The 12,078-nt window shown below is 47.5% G+C and overlaps 4 protein-coding genes across 4 annotated transcripts in view; 1 reads left to right on the top strand and 3 right to left on the bottom strand.

Annotated features, from left to right (window-relative positions):
- Window positions 1-699, top strand: part of FOXG_06051 (uncharacterized protein) — a gene marked incomplete at its 3' end in the record, with an annotated part of 2,086 nt that extends 1,387 nt beyond the window's left edge. Inside the window, exons 2-4 of the mRNA XM_018384554.1 lie at window positions 262-268; window positions 448-461; window positions 563-699. Of these exons, the coding sequence (XP_018241668.1) occupies window positions 262-268; window positions 448-461; window positions 563-699 (158 nt within the window). The remainder of the gene's footprint in view (window positions 1-261; window positions 269-447; window positions 462-562) is intronic.
- Window positions 700-1,351: 652 nt separating this feature from the next.
- On the bottom strand, window positions 1,352-2,667 carry FOXG_06050 (uncharacterized protein). Its single transcript, XM_018384553.1, has one exon. It carries the CDS (start codon window positions 2,410-2,412, stop codon window positions 1,477-1,479), a length of 936 nt encoding a protein of 311 aa, XP_018241667.1. The 5' UTR covers window positions 2,413-2,667; the 3' UTR covers window positions 1,352-1,476.
- A 317-nt stretch (window positions 2,668-2,984) lies between these two features.
- Window positions 2,985-6,431, bottom strand: FOXG_06049 (uncharacterized protein). Its single transcript, XM_018384552.1, has 10 exons — window positions 5,872-6,431; window positions 5,688-5,810; window positions 5,544-5,632; window positions 5,290-5,490; window positions 4,688-5,241; window positions 4,513-4,637; window positions 4,307-4,455; window positions 4,073-4,251; window positions 3,843-4,023; window positions 2,985-3,794 (listed from the first exon to the last, which is right to left on the bottom strand). The coding sequence occupies exons 1-10, from the start codon at window positions 5,964-5,966 to the stop codon at window positions 3,181-3,183; spliced, it is 2,310 nt and encodes a 769-aa protein (XP_018241666.1). The 5' UTR covers window positions 5,967-6,431; the 3' UTR covers window positions 2,985-3,180.
- A 185-nt stretch (window positions 6,432-6,616) lies between these two features.
- FOXG_06048 (uncharacterized protein) lies at window positions 6,617-10,185 on the bottom strand. The gene is made up of 2 exons (XM_018384551.1): window positions 9,762-10,185; window positions 6,617-9,712 (listed from the first exon to the last, which is right to left on the bottom strand). Exons 1-2 carry the CDS (start codon window positions 9,883-9,885, stop codon window positions 6,825-6,827), a joined length of 3,012 nt encoding a protein of 1,003 aa, XP_018241665.1. The 5' UTR covers window positions 9,886-10,185; the 3' UTR covers window positions 6,617-6,824.
- Window positions 10,186-12,078: the final 1,893 nt, after the last annotated feature.

Raw genomic sequence — 12,078 nt, 5'->3', positions numbered from 1 at the left:
TCTAACGCCTATCACACATTTCACCATGGGAGGAGTCGCCATTGATCAGAAGGCCCGTGTGTTGAAGAAGAGTGAGGACAAGCTTGTGCCTATTCCTGGCCTTTTTGCTGCTGGTGAGATTACAGGAGGTATTCATGGGGATAATCGCCTGGGAGGATCTTCCCTGCTGGAGTGTGTTGTGTATGGCAGGACGGCTGGTGCTGAAGTTGTTGGCTCGGCTCAGTGAGATGGCCCTGCTTTTACTGCATATTCGACTCACAGATCTGAGGTGCGATTATTAGAAGCTTAGTATATGATAATGAAGTTGATTCCCCTGTGAAATCAGTCCTAACGTGAATACTCACATCATAAATCACGGTATTCCCTGCATATTTCAGCGTCCCCTGACTTGTGATTATCCAATGAGAACCTGGAATGGCTCAATTGTAACACACCGACCCATCACAGGCCCTACCGGGATTGTATGCAAGTAGTTGTCCACCAACAACGTCCCAACAGCCCTCACCGCAGCAATTCCCATCTTCATTATCTCGTATCACAAAAAGTATTCTTCACTGAAAAGACAACATGGGCATGTATAACAGCCAGGAAGAGCACGACAACCTTGTATGGGACAAGAACGATGAAGATTTCGAGGCAGCACAGCAACAACTCCGATTAAAGACCTTCTGTCGCAAAGTTGAAGGGTTCGTCCAATAGAAGTTTGGAAAACCAGCAACATTCGTTTCACCCTTGATAATTGGAGGCTCCAATATTCTTCACCGGGTACGAGTGGAAGATATGTCCCCCAGATGTTATGGTACGAGTGCCATGCCCGAGCCTCGTTCAGTTTCCCGTCGAGAAAACAATGAATGAGGCGGCCACTGCTTCTTTTCTAGTGAGTCAGACTCAATTGCCAATTCCAAGCCCTTTGTTCTTCGGAAAAGACCCAGATGATGAGAGAGCCGCTATGGAACCCTTTGTACAGAGGAAGTTGGCTGAGTCCAAGGATAGGCTTATCGTCGAATGGGACGAGACTGAGGCACAGAAGCGTTTTTCTGAGCTCTTGTTCAACCAGTTGACACACACTAAAAGTCCGGAAAGCTCACTGCTGGTAAAGGAACCATCCTCCGGGTGCCATAAGATTTAAGACTTTCCATGGCGGTAAGAGAATAAAAGCATACTAAGTCTATTATAAACTATCCTAAAATATCATAATATTGTCTAAGCCTTTCTATCACTTAGTCTAGGGCTTTCGGCCCAAGGTTCCTGCTCTTGGCATTCAACTCTGGGTTTACAGTGGATTTAATAGAACTCCATGCGAGGAAAAAGTGGTAACACAACCAGCAACTTATCACAGTACAAAAGCTTATTGCAGGAAAGGTTCCATTGAAAGCTCGCTCTACTACATCTTAACCCAATTATCGTATCCTTCGTCCTCTCGAAACTCTTTGTTAAGCAATGACATTTAAATACAAAGATCCTTTACATACTTCATCACTCCAACTTGAGAGGGTTCGCCTTGAAGAACTCTTCAGGAGTGATAAGCTTGCCTCTCGCCCTCTCAGCAGCCCAAGCAACTGACTTCTCTCCATCAGCACCATAGTAACCAAACTCCTGACCAGCTTTAAAGGCTTGCACATATACATCCTTCAGGATGGGTAGTTTCTCAGCAAATTCCTCAGAGGAGATTTGCTTGTAAGTGATCTCCTTGCTGGTAACCTTGCTCTCAATAGCGACAAGTTCCTCTAGGCTGTAAAACCCAGCAGCTGCATCAAAGCCTACGCCTTCATACTTTTCAGGCTCGGCCAGAATTGCGCCGACGAAACTTCCGCAATTACTGCCGTTGTCGATCCACGGGATGCGAGTCTCGGGAGTGAAAGGGAGAGAGACAACCCAATTGCCATTCTCATCCTTCTGAGGAGCCCAGAGAGGAACTTGGATGATGTTCTCGAGGAAGAAGCCAAGACGGACAAAGGCGCTCTTGACGGGAAGTGTACGAATGTACTTCTCGCCCTCAGCCTTAGCATCAAATGGATGGTTGGCAGTGTACTTCCCGCCAGAGACATCTGTAGTGCTAGGAAGACTGCTAAAGATGATGTAATCAATACCAGCTTCAACAGCTGCATCAGCTGTCTTCTTGATGGCCTCGAACTCGGGCTTTAAATCGGTAGCAGTCCAAGCAGGAGTTGTCATGAAGAAGAGTGTGTGTGCTCCCTTCAGGGCAGACTTGATAGAGGCAGGGTCAGCTAAGTCGCCCTGTACGACTTCAACACCCCGCTCTTTGAGCTTATTGGAATTCTCAGAGTTGACATCGCGGGTGATGGCGCGGATCTTGTATTGCTTTGACAGCTCTGGGTCGTTGAGGACGAAGTTTATGACAGCGCCGCCTTGTTTGCCAGTGGCGCCGATGACAGCGAGAGTCTTTGACATTTTGAAACTTGGTGATTGATGTCTAATTATGGTGAGTGCATAAGAAGTGAGATTGAAAGTGATTGTGGTGATGGAGTCTCAGCTGGCACTGCAGCCGTCTTATATCTTGCCAACACCTGAGATGCTGATCAATTGTACCACATTAACCCAAATTCCGCATATTATGAAACCAATGGCTACTATCCTATCAAAGTCCGCATCTTATTCTCCGAATTGAATCCTACAGAGAAAGCCTCCGGTCTTTGCCAAGTTTTTCGTTGGCAAAGACGCGAAAACAAGGGACCTCTGGAGATCTACAGGGCTTAGCGCACTTTTCCAGTGACTAATGTTACTCCAACAGCGTTAATCAACGTTACTTGATGTCACTTCTGCGCCACTGAATTCATCCGAAGAGCACTAAGCAATGCGGCTTCGCTGGAAAGATGCTCCGAGTCGATTAATCAGCCTCTATGACTAAGGAAGACTCCAAATCAGGAGGAGATAAGCTGGTTAGAGAATTTATCCTAAGTAAGGTATCCTAAAGCATCCTTAAGTTTTATAAATTAAGGTATACATAATCACTCTAAAGTATCCTAAATTCATAAGTACTTTTATTACTTAGGACAACGCGATCGATTGATCTTATTTCATCAAGTAACCAGCTTTTATTTTATCCAAGCATGTATGCATTCGTGGTTGAGCAATATGTCCCACCAAAAACCGACATTAAAAACGAGTATTAGGGTAGTTGAATGCCCAATCAAAACTTTTCTTTCCCAAAAACTGCCATCATGAATCCTGAATATGTCTTCCAAGCTCAGCAAAGTCCCCGACATCCTCACCCGTAAGATCCCAGTCCGGGTTATTATACATAGAATAGCAATGCTTATAGAAGTCATCAGTCGGAATATCCCCCATCATCATCTCCTGCTGTGAGCCCCCCTCTACGACTTCAGGCATAGGAACCCAGAGGTTAGAGAAGTTGTCCCATAAGTCTGTGTCGAGAGGCATGAAATCTTCTGGCGATGTTTGGCTTTGGTCTCCTGGGAGGAGCTCGCCACGGTGTAGGCCGCCGAAACCAGAGGGGGTTGCACCGTTGGTTTGTGCGACACCGTTGGTAGTTTGGCCTTCGCCAGGTGGGCCTTGAGGAGACACGTTGACCACTTGTAGTGACTCGATCTTTTGTGCCATTACCTTCCATAGTCTCTTGACCTCTTGCAATCTCTCGCGAGCATACGTGTTTCCATGGTCAGCAAGGTGCTGTATTTCTTCCAATGCCTGGGTCAAGCCGGGCTTGGGGTTGATTTTCATACTCTCTTCACAGACTGAATCCAGGATCGCAGCGAGAATCATGATGAACGCAGCTGAGAAGGAGGCTTCGAAGTCGTAAAAGCCGAAGATTGCTTAAGCCGTGTTAGTAAAAGAATACCAAAAGTCCAAGGTCAACTTACCGATCATGTTGCGTTTTCTGAGCGTGGCGACAACCTTGAGCTGTCGCCTTGCAGCCTCAGCGCAAGTCCTCGATAGTCTTCCGAGAGGTGACGCATGTAGCTGTTCTCCTGTGAGGCCATTTCCGCTGAGAATGAGTTTCGCGGCATGTAGCATGAGTGGTCGAATCGTAAGAATTGTTGCCTGTGCAATAGTCAGTACAGTTATTCTTTCTCTCCACTAACTTGCATACCTGGAAGAGCATCAGATGCAATGAAGCAGTCGTTCTCAAAGACTGGTCCCGACCCAAGTTATACACATCTGTAACTGCATCTGAAGGGATTTCTTGGGAGATCTGGTATAAGGATTTGACAATATCTTGGACGTGAGGAATAAAGGTAGATTCTGACTCGTCTTCAGGATTATAGAGCACTAATAAAGTGTCAGTTATAATGCAACAAACTTTTATAAATTCATGTAGACCCACCAGCCAAGATACGACCCGTGGCTCGGGCGATCCTGATGTTTGTGCACATCGGGCCAACAGGTGGGAAGCCAGGTGAATCAGTGGGAAGAGGGATGTTGATTGCCTCATCACCGATGCTCGGAGGGTTGCCTGTCGCTGCAGCCAAACGTCTAATTACACATATCCATTAGCCATCGTTCCGGAGGTCCATATTTTTATTCACTCACCGTTCTTGCATGTAAATAGTCCACCAGAGACGGTTCATATGAACTCTCTCAGACTGCATCAAGTGCCTTGTTCCACATACTCTGTGATACTTCTGTGAAATTGCCAAGCGCATGGCGGTGCTAATCTACGAGCAAAGTCAGCCATTGTTCCAGAATTAGCCATGAGACAACTTACATAGAGATATGCCTCTTCCTTACGATTCATGTTGCCGAGATAGATGGCAAAGAGAGCGAAAATCTCAATACCAAGTTTTCCATTGAATCGCAAGTCTGACAACGTCGGAACGTTTCTATGGGCATACTCAAAGAGTCTGACCCCAGAAAAGTCGTCATTCCCCTCGGGGTTGGCGTCGAACAGGGTTCCAATAGCAATCATAAGAATCATCTCGAGAACCCACAGAGACTCCATCTGAGCAGGATCATCACGATTCTGGTAGAAAGCCCACATTTTATCAGAAAACTCACGAGCATCAATATGATGCTGTGACTGGCCGATATAGAACAGGGCTGTATCTAACAACCGTTGAGCCTCATCTCTTGGGGGCAACTTTGGAAAGTCACTGCTGGAGAGACGCCATGGATGGCTGATAACTTCGTGACGTAAGTTTGCTTCAGGGCTGATCCAGGGTTTTGAAGTCGGCTCTGACTCGGGACGAGACGAGCCGAGTAAATCTTGGACTCGGGAGCCAAAAGTATGACTAGAGCTTAGGGAAGACCCAGCAAGGATAGCTGAATTATGAGCGTAAGATCAGGAAGCTTGGAGAGAAGTCAACTTACTTGCAGCTGGTGATGCTTGAGTGCCATCATAAGGAGGATATTTATGTTGAGCTAGGGGTGCGGAGAAACTTGTAGAAGGGCGGATGAAGCTTGAGGATCTTGATCTAACATGGAGAGGGTCTTGAGGGGAGGAGTGAGATGTTTGTGGGTTAGAATTGGAGTCTCTCCTTTGGCCGTTCTGTGTAGTAGAAACTGGGGGTTCTTAAGCTTCTCAGTATAGGTCGAATTATATCAGGATAAGAGGAGAGTCATACCAGATGCCCTAGGAGGTAGAGTTGAAGGCAGTCCATCGTAGCCATCTCTTTCATATCTAGCCAATTTGCTCTCAAGTTCCTCGATACGACTAACAAGTGACAAACATCAGCTGTAAGTCCTAATTGGGTTACGAAAGAACTTACTTGGCCATATACATGCGCTTGTGTCCATGCTCGGGAACCCTGCAGTCCAATCCACGCTTGGTGCAGTACTGGCAAGGAGTAGTCCCCGAACACCGAACCTTTTTCTTCCTACATGTAAGACACCTACGAAGCTGTAAGTCACCAGAGCAAGACAAAAATAGTGGAGAACAAGATATTGACATACGCCAATGATGCTTTGCGTGCATCTTTTCCCCCATCGGAGGGCGCCGGACGCTTCCGAGCCATCGAGGCAGTTGAGTCGTCGGCCACGAGGGTCATTGAGAGGTTCTAGAAACGAGATGATCTGACTCTAGAGATAAGAAGCTTATGGAAGAATCGACCGAGAGTCTGGGACTGAATGGGCTGAAACTCCGAGGACGCGGGGACTTGAGCGTTGTTATTCTCTCGGGATGGTTCCGGACTTTGAGTGCAAAACTTCTCCACACGATGATCCGATCACGTGAGGGACCAAACTCCATATTCCCCATGGAGTCGGGCCAGCTTCCGGCTTGAGATGATAATGATGGTCCACTAGAGAAGTCCAGTGGAAAAGATAAGCTGGGGATTTGTGTGGCAGCACGGCTTCGAGGCCGATGGATCAAGCCACCGGAAAACACCTTCTGTGAAGTTTTTCCGGGGTACCCTTGTGAGTCCGATGTAGTAACTATTGATGCGAGAACTCAACAAAGAATCTTATGAAAAGATTAGGTTCAATATTGATGTGTAAACTGTCTAAATAATCCAATCCATCGTTGTGACCAATATGTTCAACTAAGGTAGTAGTCTAAGTGGTGAGTCAATGGTCTTCAGGGACGTTGGGTGAGGCAATGCTGGGACCCGACATCGGACGATATGACCGAGGCATCGGAGGTGCTTCCGACACCACGAAATACCTCATCAGCTTCATCATTGCCGAAGTGTTATGTTATCAAATATAATTGAATTTAGATATTTTCGAGATAAGTCTCACTCACGTAGAATTTGAGATACACTATATGCCAGGATAAGACTATATGTGAAAATGCTAAAATCAATAACTACCGCCAAATCGCTACATATTAATACTATACAAATTCCAAAGGTATCCAAACTCATCAGACGTAAACATTTTTTGAATTATCACACATCCAGCCTCTCTCACATCCTTGGCTCACGAGGCTGTTGCATCATTGACGCCGCCATCTTCAGCCTATTCCTTGCCTCAGACAAAAGCTCCCAACGTGTGTTCGTCAATGCATCGTCAACAACACTCAACAAACCAATGATCTTATTTCTGTTTCCAACTACGCCAGCTTGGTTTTGGTGTAAGTGGAAGGCTTTGATGGAGTCGATGGTGGGCGGGATCATGATCTGCAGATATGTCCGAAGATCCTCATGGCGATCACGCTTCAACGCTTCGTAGTCCATATTCGATGACATGGGCGTCTGCTCAGGATGAGATCCTTGAGGAGTGTTGATAGTGCCTTGGGCAGAGGATGAGTGAACACTAGCCTCGGTCGCCATCGTCGGTATACCATAACTGCTGGAAGGGTATTGTAGATGATCTGGGAACGGCTCGATGTTTCCATCTTGCACATATCCATATGCCCATAATACCAGAGAAGCATAGTATAATGCCCAGGCCCTGACTAGCAGCTTGTCGCTCCCAGCATCGTACTTGGGATAAGTAGATGGGGAAAATGCTGATGGCATACCACTAGCATCCTTCGTCACGCCTCTCCTGGGCGCTTCTTGAAGAAGAATAAGCCGAATGAGCTGGAGCGCGTGATAAACTCCACCAATAGCTCCAGGCGAAGCAACCCATTCCTTGATCTTAGCCTCAGTTCTTCTCCAGTCCACAGAAGACACAGTGCGTCCAAGGATCTGAGGAACGCCCGCAAAGATGCAAAGCTCTGGCATACTGATGTATACGGTAATATGGCCCAGATGATAAAGCACTGTACCAAGTGTCTCCATGGCATCGCCATCATCACTTCCACCTCTGCTGCTCAAGCCTAGTCTCTGCCAATCAAAAGCAGCGTGCTTGACATGAGCAACACCATCATCGTAGTCCTTCTTCCACCAGTCAAATGCCCTTAGAAGCTTTGGACGCCATCGTTCTTGAACGCCAGGTATGGTGTCGGTCCCAAGTGTTGAACGGTCCAAATCTCTTTGATGCATTTGCCATGTCACGGATAGAAGTGCTGCAAGAAGTGCAATTCTTCCAAACGGGCTTGTTCTCACTCTTTGTCCGTTGAGCGTGCGTTGTAGTCCGTCAAGGAAAGTGATAGGCGTGACGCCGTTTGCGTGCAGACTTGACTCAACACAGCCGATTTCCGATGGTGAGTCTGAAGACCATAAGGTATTGTCGCAAGGAAGAGGAAGCTTGATCTCATGGATCACCAGCGTCGGTGTATGGCCAAAAAGAGCGGCATGGGTAGCATCAATGATAAACGCAGCAAGGGCAGCTCGACGCGTGGCTTCTTGAGCAATCCAATGATCCCACCATTTTTCGGGTGAAGAATTGAACCCTGGTTTATTCGGTCCAGGGAATAGTCTCGAAGATCCTATCTTAGGACTGCCCATTGGAGTTGGGACCCGAGAGGCATATGAAGATTGTTTTCCGGTAAGAGCACTTCCTCTACGCATCAGCGATAATGTCGTAGGGAAGTAAATATGAGCACGCTCATGAAGAACTCGAGTTGCGTTCATCTTCTCATATACCTCCAGAAGTAAGAGTGTCTGGATGACCCAGAGTTTTGCAGGTGGATGAGAGTCCGCATGCATGAAGACCTGCCAACGAAGGTTCCAGGAGACAAACGTGGTGAACTTTGAAATTTTGTCCACGGAATCTTCAGATGCTCCCTTTTTGTCCAGCATCGAGGCTCCCATGATAAGAACAGCCAGCAACAAAAAGTCATTGGCGGTTTCCGGGATGAATGTTGGGCGGTGAAGGATGGGCAGTTGGTCGTGGAAGTTGTCCCAGTATGAGTTGAGATAACGTTCCACGTTGACGTGGCTGAGAACATGATTCTCGGCATCAGTATCGCTGCCAAAAATCTCATCCTTGATATCTGCTGCTGATCTGCTTCCATGTAGACTGATCTCGTTGAATCGCTGCATCATATAATGAAGCAACGACTGCCTCTTGTGCTCTGAAAGACCGGTCTTTCCAAATTGTGATACATCGACCATTGGTGTAGCCATCGCCATTGGTTCAGACTGGAACCAAAGGCTGTTGATAGGTTCGACATAAGAACCGCCCATCAAGCCCGGTTGAGCCGTGTAATCCGTACATAGCTGGCCGAAATTGTTCGAGTATCCTGCCATGCCGAAGTTTCCTGGTATGAAATTGTTGTAATTTGAGCCTAGTCCTTGACCAGTGAAGAGCCACGTCGTGAATTCATCTGTGCTAGATGGTGAGAGTCCGAAATGCTGCTCTTCCATGATTTGTTCATTGGACGTTGATAATCCATTAGGCATGGCATAAGATTGTGTGCGAGCGCGCTCCGGGCGAGTAGTCAGTTCAGGACTTGCCAGAGGCATGGACATGTCAGCAGGAGGCATCTGATCAATCCGGAACGACGGTAAAGTGCTTATAGCTTGCTTTTCTGGTGAAGATTCGCGACTTTCGAGTTGTCGTTGGTCAGCATAGTAGCCACTTGCGCTTCCTAGGTCATTTCGCTGGCCAGAGTCTTGTCGGGATAGCCCTCCATCAACCCCGAACTGTTTCGAGTTGTTGGGGTCAATTGCCGATGCATCCATGGACATCCGAGTTGTCGAAGCTTGTCGTTCGTTCGCTGGTGTCTCTCGCGCTTCATCTTGGGTGTCACTCCACGCTGAACCATCCTCACTGAACGAGTACCTCTCACTCCGCTGCCTCGGTAATTTAGAAAACTCCTTCTGGGGCCTCTGAGAAAGCCGACCATTTCCATACTGTTGCACCTGTCTCTCATGTCTCAATTTATGACGCGCATAGAGATCTTTCCTGACGAAAGTAAATGAGCAATCCGGATAGTCGCAGTAGTAGATCTCTTTGGGGGAGTCTATAACGGCGTCAGTGGGGGATAATTGGTCCAATTGGATGATACTAACGATTGAGTTGATGCCGTTGAAGATGCTCGGCTCGGGAATATGTCCTCCCGCAACCTTCGTGGGTGCATTGGAACTCTTTGCACGAAGCCTTGCGGCGTTTCTGGCGCGGGGGTGATGAAGCCATCGCGGCTCGTGACCTGGCGTCGAACCTCGGCTAGAAGTGCTTCTGATGATTCAGCAGGTCTTTGAATGATTCTCAAAGACTGCAAGAACGCCTCTACGCGTCGCTATATCGGTCACAACCAACAGACTCACGGTTGAAGCGGTATACAAACTCAAAGCCTTCAGGCCAAATTACCCTCCCAAATTCGAGATTATGGGGGTGAATGTGACCACGCCTCCTTCTTGCCTAGTCACCTGACTGACCAACCCATTCTCGGCTCATTTTTTTCTCGCGTTGCCATTACCATTTGCCATCCCCGCGATTCCCCCGCCCCCAGGTCAGCCGAATGCGGGGGCAGGGGTTGATATAGGGTAAGCTCTCCTTTTTCTTCCATCCTTGGAGTTTGGGGTGATGCAGGAAGGGTTCAGAGGGATCGGAAATTTGCGTGAGTGGTAAGTGGCTTGTTATTGTGATGGTGCTTGCATGGCTAGTGCAGTTCGTTGCCTGCTGATTGCTGAAGAATTCCCTGCATTGGAGTTCATGCATATGAGAGGAGGAATAATTCATCGCGTCCAGCCTTTAGATTCCGGCTGCAGTAATGTTAATTACCTAGTCCTGGAAGGTCATGTGCGCGTCTCTAATTAAATCCGATTATATAACCACAGATCTGCAATGATCAGTATCTGCAGTGAGTTTCTGACTGATCTCTGGATGCGAGACATTGGGGCTCAACCCCTGTCAGCGTCTGAGATTCTACTCCGGTACTGGACTGCGAGATTATCGGTGAAGATGAGATCTACATTCCCTTATCTCTACATAGTAGCATCGCGCATCACATGTACCTTCCGGATTGTCAAAAAACTCCGATGCATTGCATGCGACGGGTTTCCAATCTCACCTTGTGCACTGCGACCGGCACAGCCGGCCAATTTCTCCAAACCCTGCCTATATCCAGAGCCCATAATCCACAAGGGTTCAAAAGATGCCCACAGACTCACTGTAGAATGTCATTCCACAATTTCGCCCATAAATTTTGCCGTACTAAGTCATGTCATGATCGATAACCTTAAAAGAAGAAAACGAGGTTCTAGGCGAGCTAAATAGATCAATTGAGGCTTGATCCATGGAACGAAACTGGCCACTGAGAGCGGAGAAGAGAAGCACCAAAAAAATAACATTCTGCCACTATCATGAAAATGCAACTTTGAGCCGGGCCCAACAAAAAATAAAACTGGAGTGGCGTTTCCCTGCAGCCACCGATCGCGCAAATGCACGTGGCCTCTCCCTTGCAAAGTCAATAAGCGACGTCGATGGACGGGCATTCCCAGTCAATCGAGACTTTGTTTCACGTTTATCGACCCATCAGACGCTTCTCCTCTTCTTCTTCTGTTCTGTGCGGAATTAACTCGAGGCACCTAAGAAAAAGAGGCTTCAGCCATGGCATGATTCTGAAGCGTAGCTCCCGAGAATACGCGTTGCGGACAATAGTTTGTGTCTTTCTCAAGGGAGGGAAATTTGCGCATTTCGCTTTGACCTTGAGTTATTATTCAATGCTTAGAAAGACCAGGATGGGATGTCAGCGCTTCTGAATCATATTTCCTTTGAGATATGTTTATCCGTGGAACAGCAATGATCTTCGATTCTCCACAAACAATGCAATGCCATCATGACAGAAGAGGAAAAGGGTTTGGCAAATCTGAGGCTCCCAATGATGATCAGTGCTCGCTTCGGTCGTAGTAAGGGGAGAAAGTAAGAAAATCAGTCCCAGGACCAGGGCCAGGGGTTTTGGTACCGTATTCCGACGATCTAGCGATTGATATGTAAACGTTAGTGCGCTCGAGTCAACACACGGATGGCTCATTCGCAAAAGCAAGCACGACACGGCAGAAAGCGCTTTGTCAAATTGATACAAGCTTCAACTGCCGGTTGACTATTTGCACTAGAAGCTGCCTAGTTGCGGGCGCTCAATGGTCTCCGCACGGCAGAGAGAGGCTACTGATTCTAGCTCAGAGTTGGGCGTCGACACTGGAATTCTTGACTGATTCAGGACAGGTACGAGGAAGAAACTCTGACACTGGCTCGGTTGCAGATGGCGTTGCAAGAGTTTATAGCGATACAGAATCTAATCGTACAGTGAGTAAAAGGTGGTGGAGATTTTCTCGGGGCTGCTAGTGAATTTTTTGCCCAAATTGGGACTTGGCACCCGTTCCTCGG

Source organism: Fusarium oxysporum, chromosome 2, assembly GCF_000149955.1.
Source record: "Fusarium oxysporum f. sp. lycopersici 4287 chromosome 2, whole genome shotgun sequence".
NCBI lineage: Eukaryota > Fungi > Ascomycota > Sordariomycetes > Hypocreales > Nectriaceae > Fusarium > Fusarium oxysporum.
This window is presented reverse-complemented; position numbering and strand designations above follow the sequence as displayed.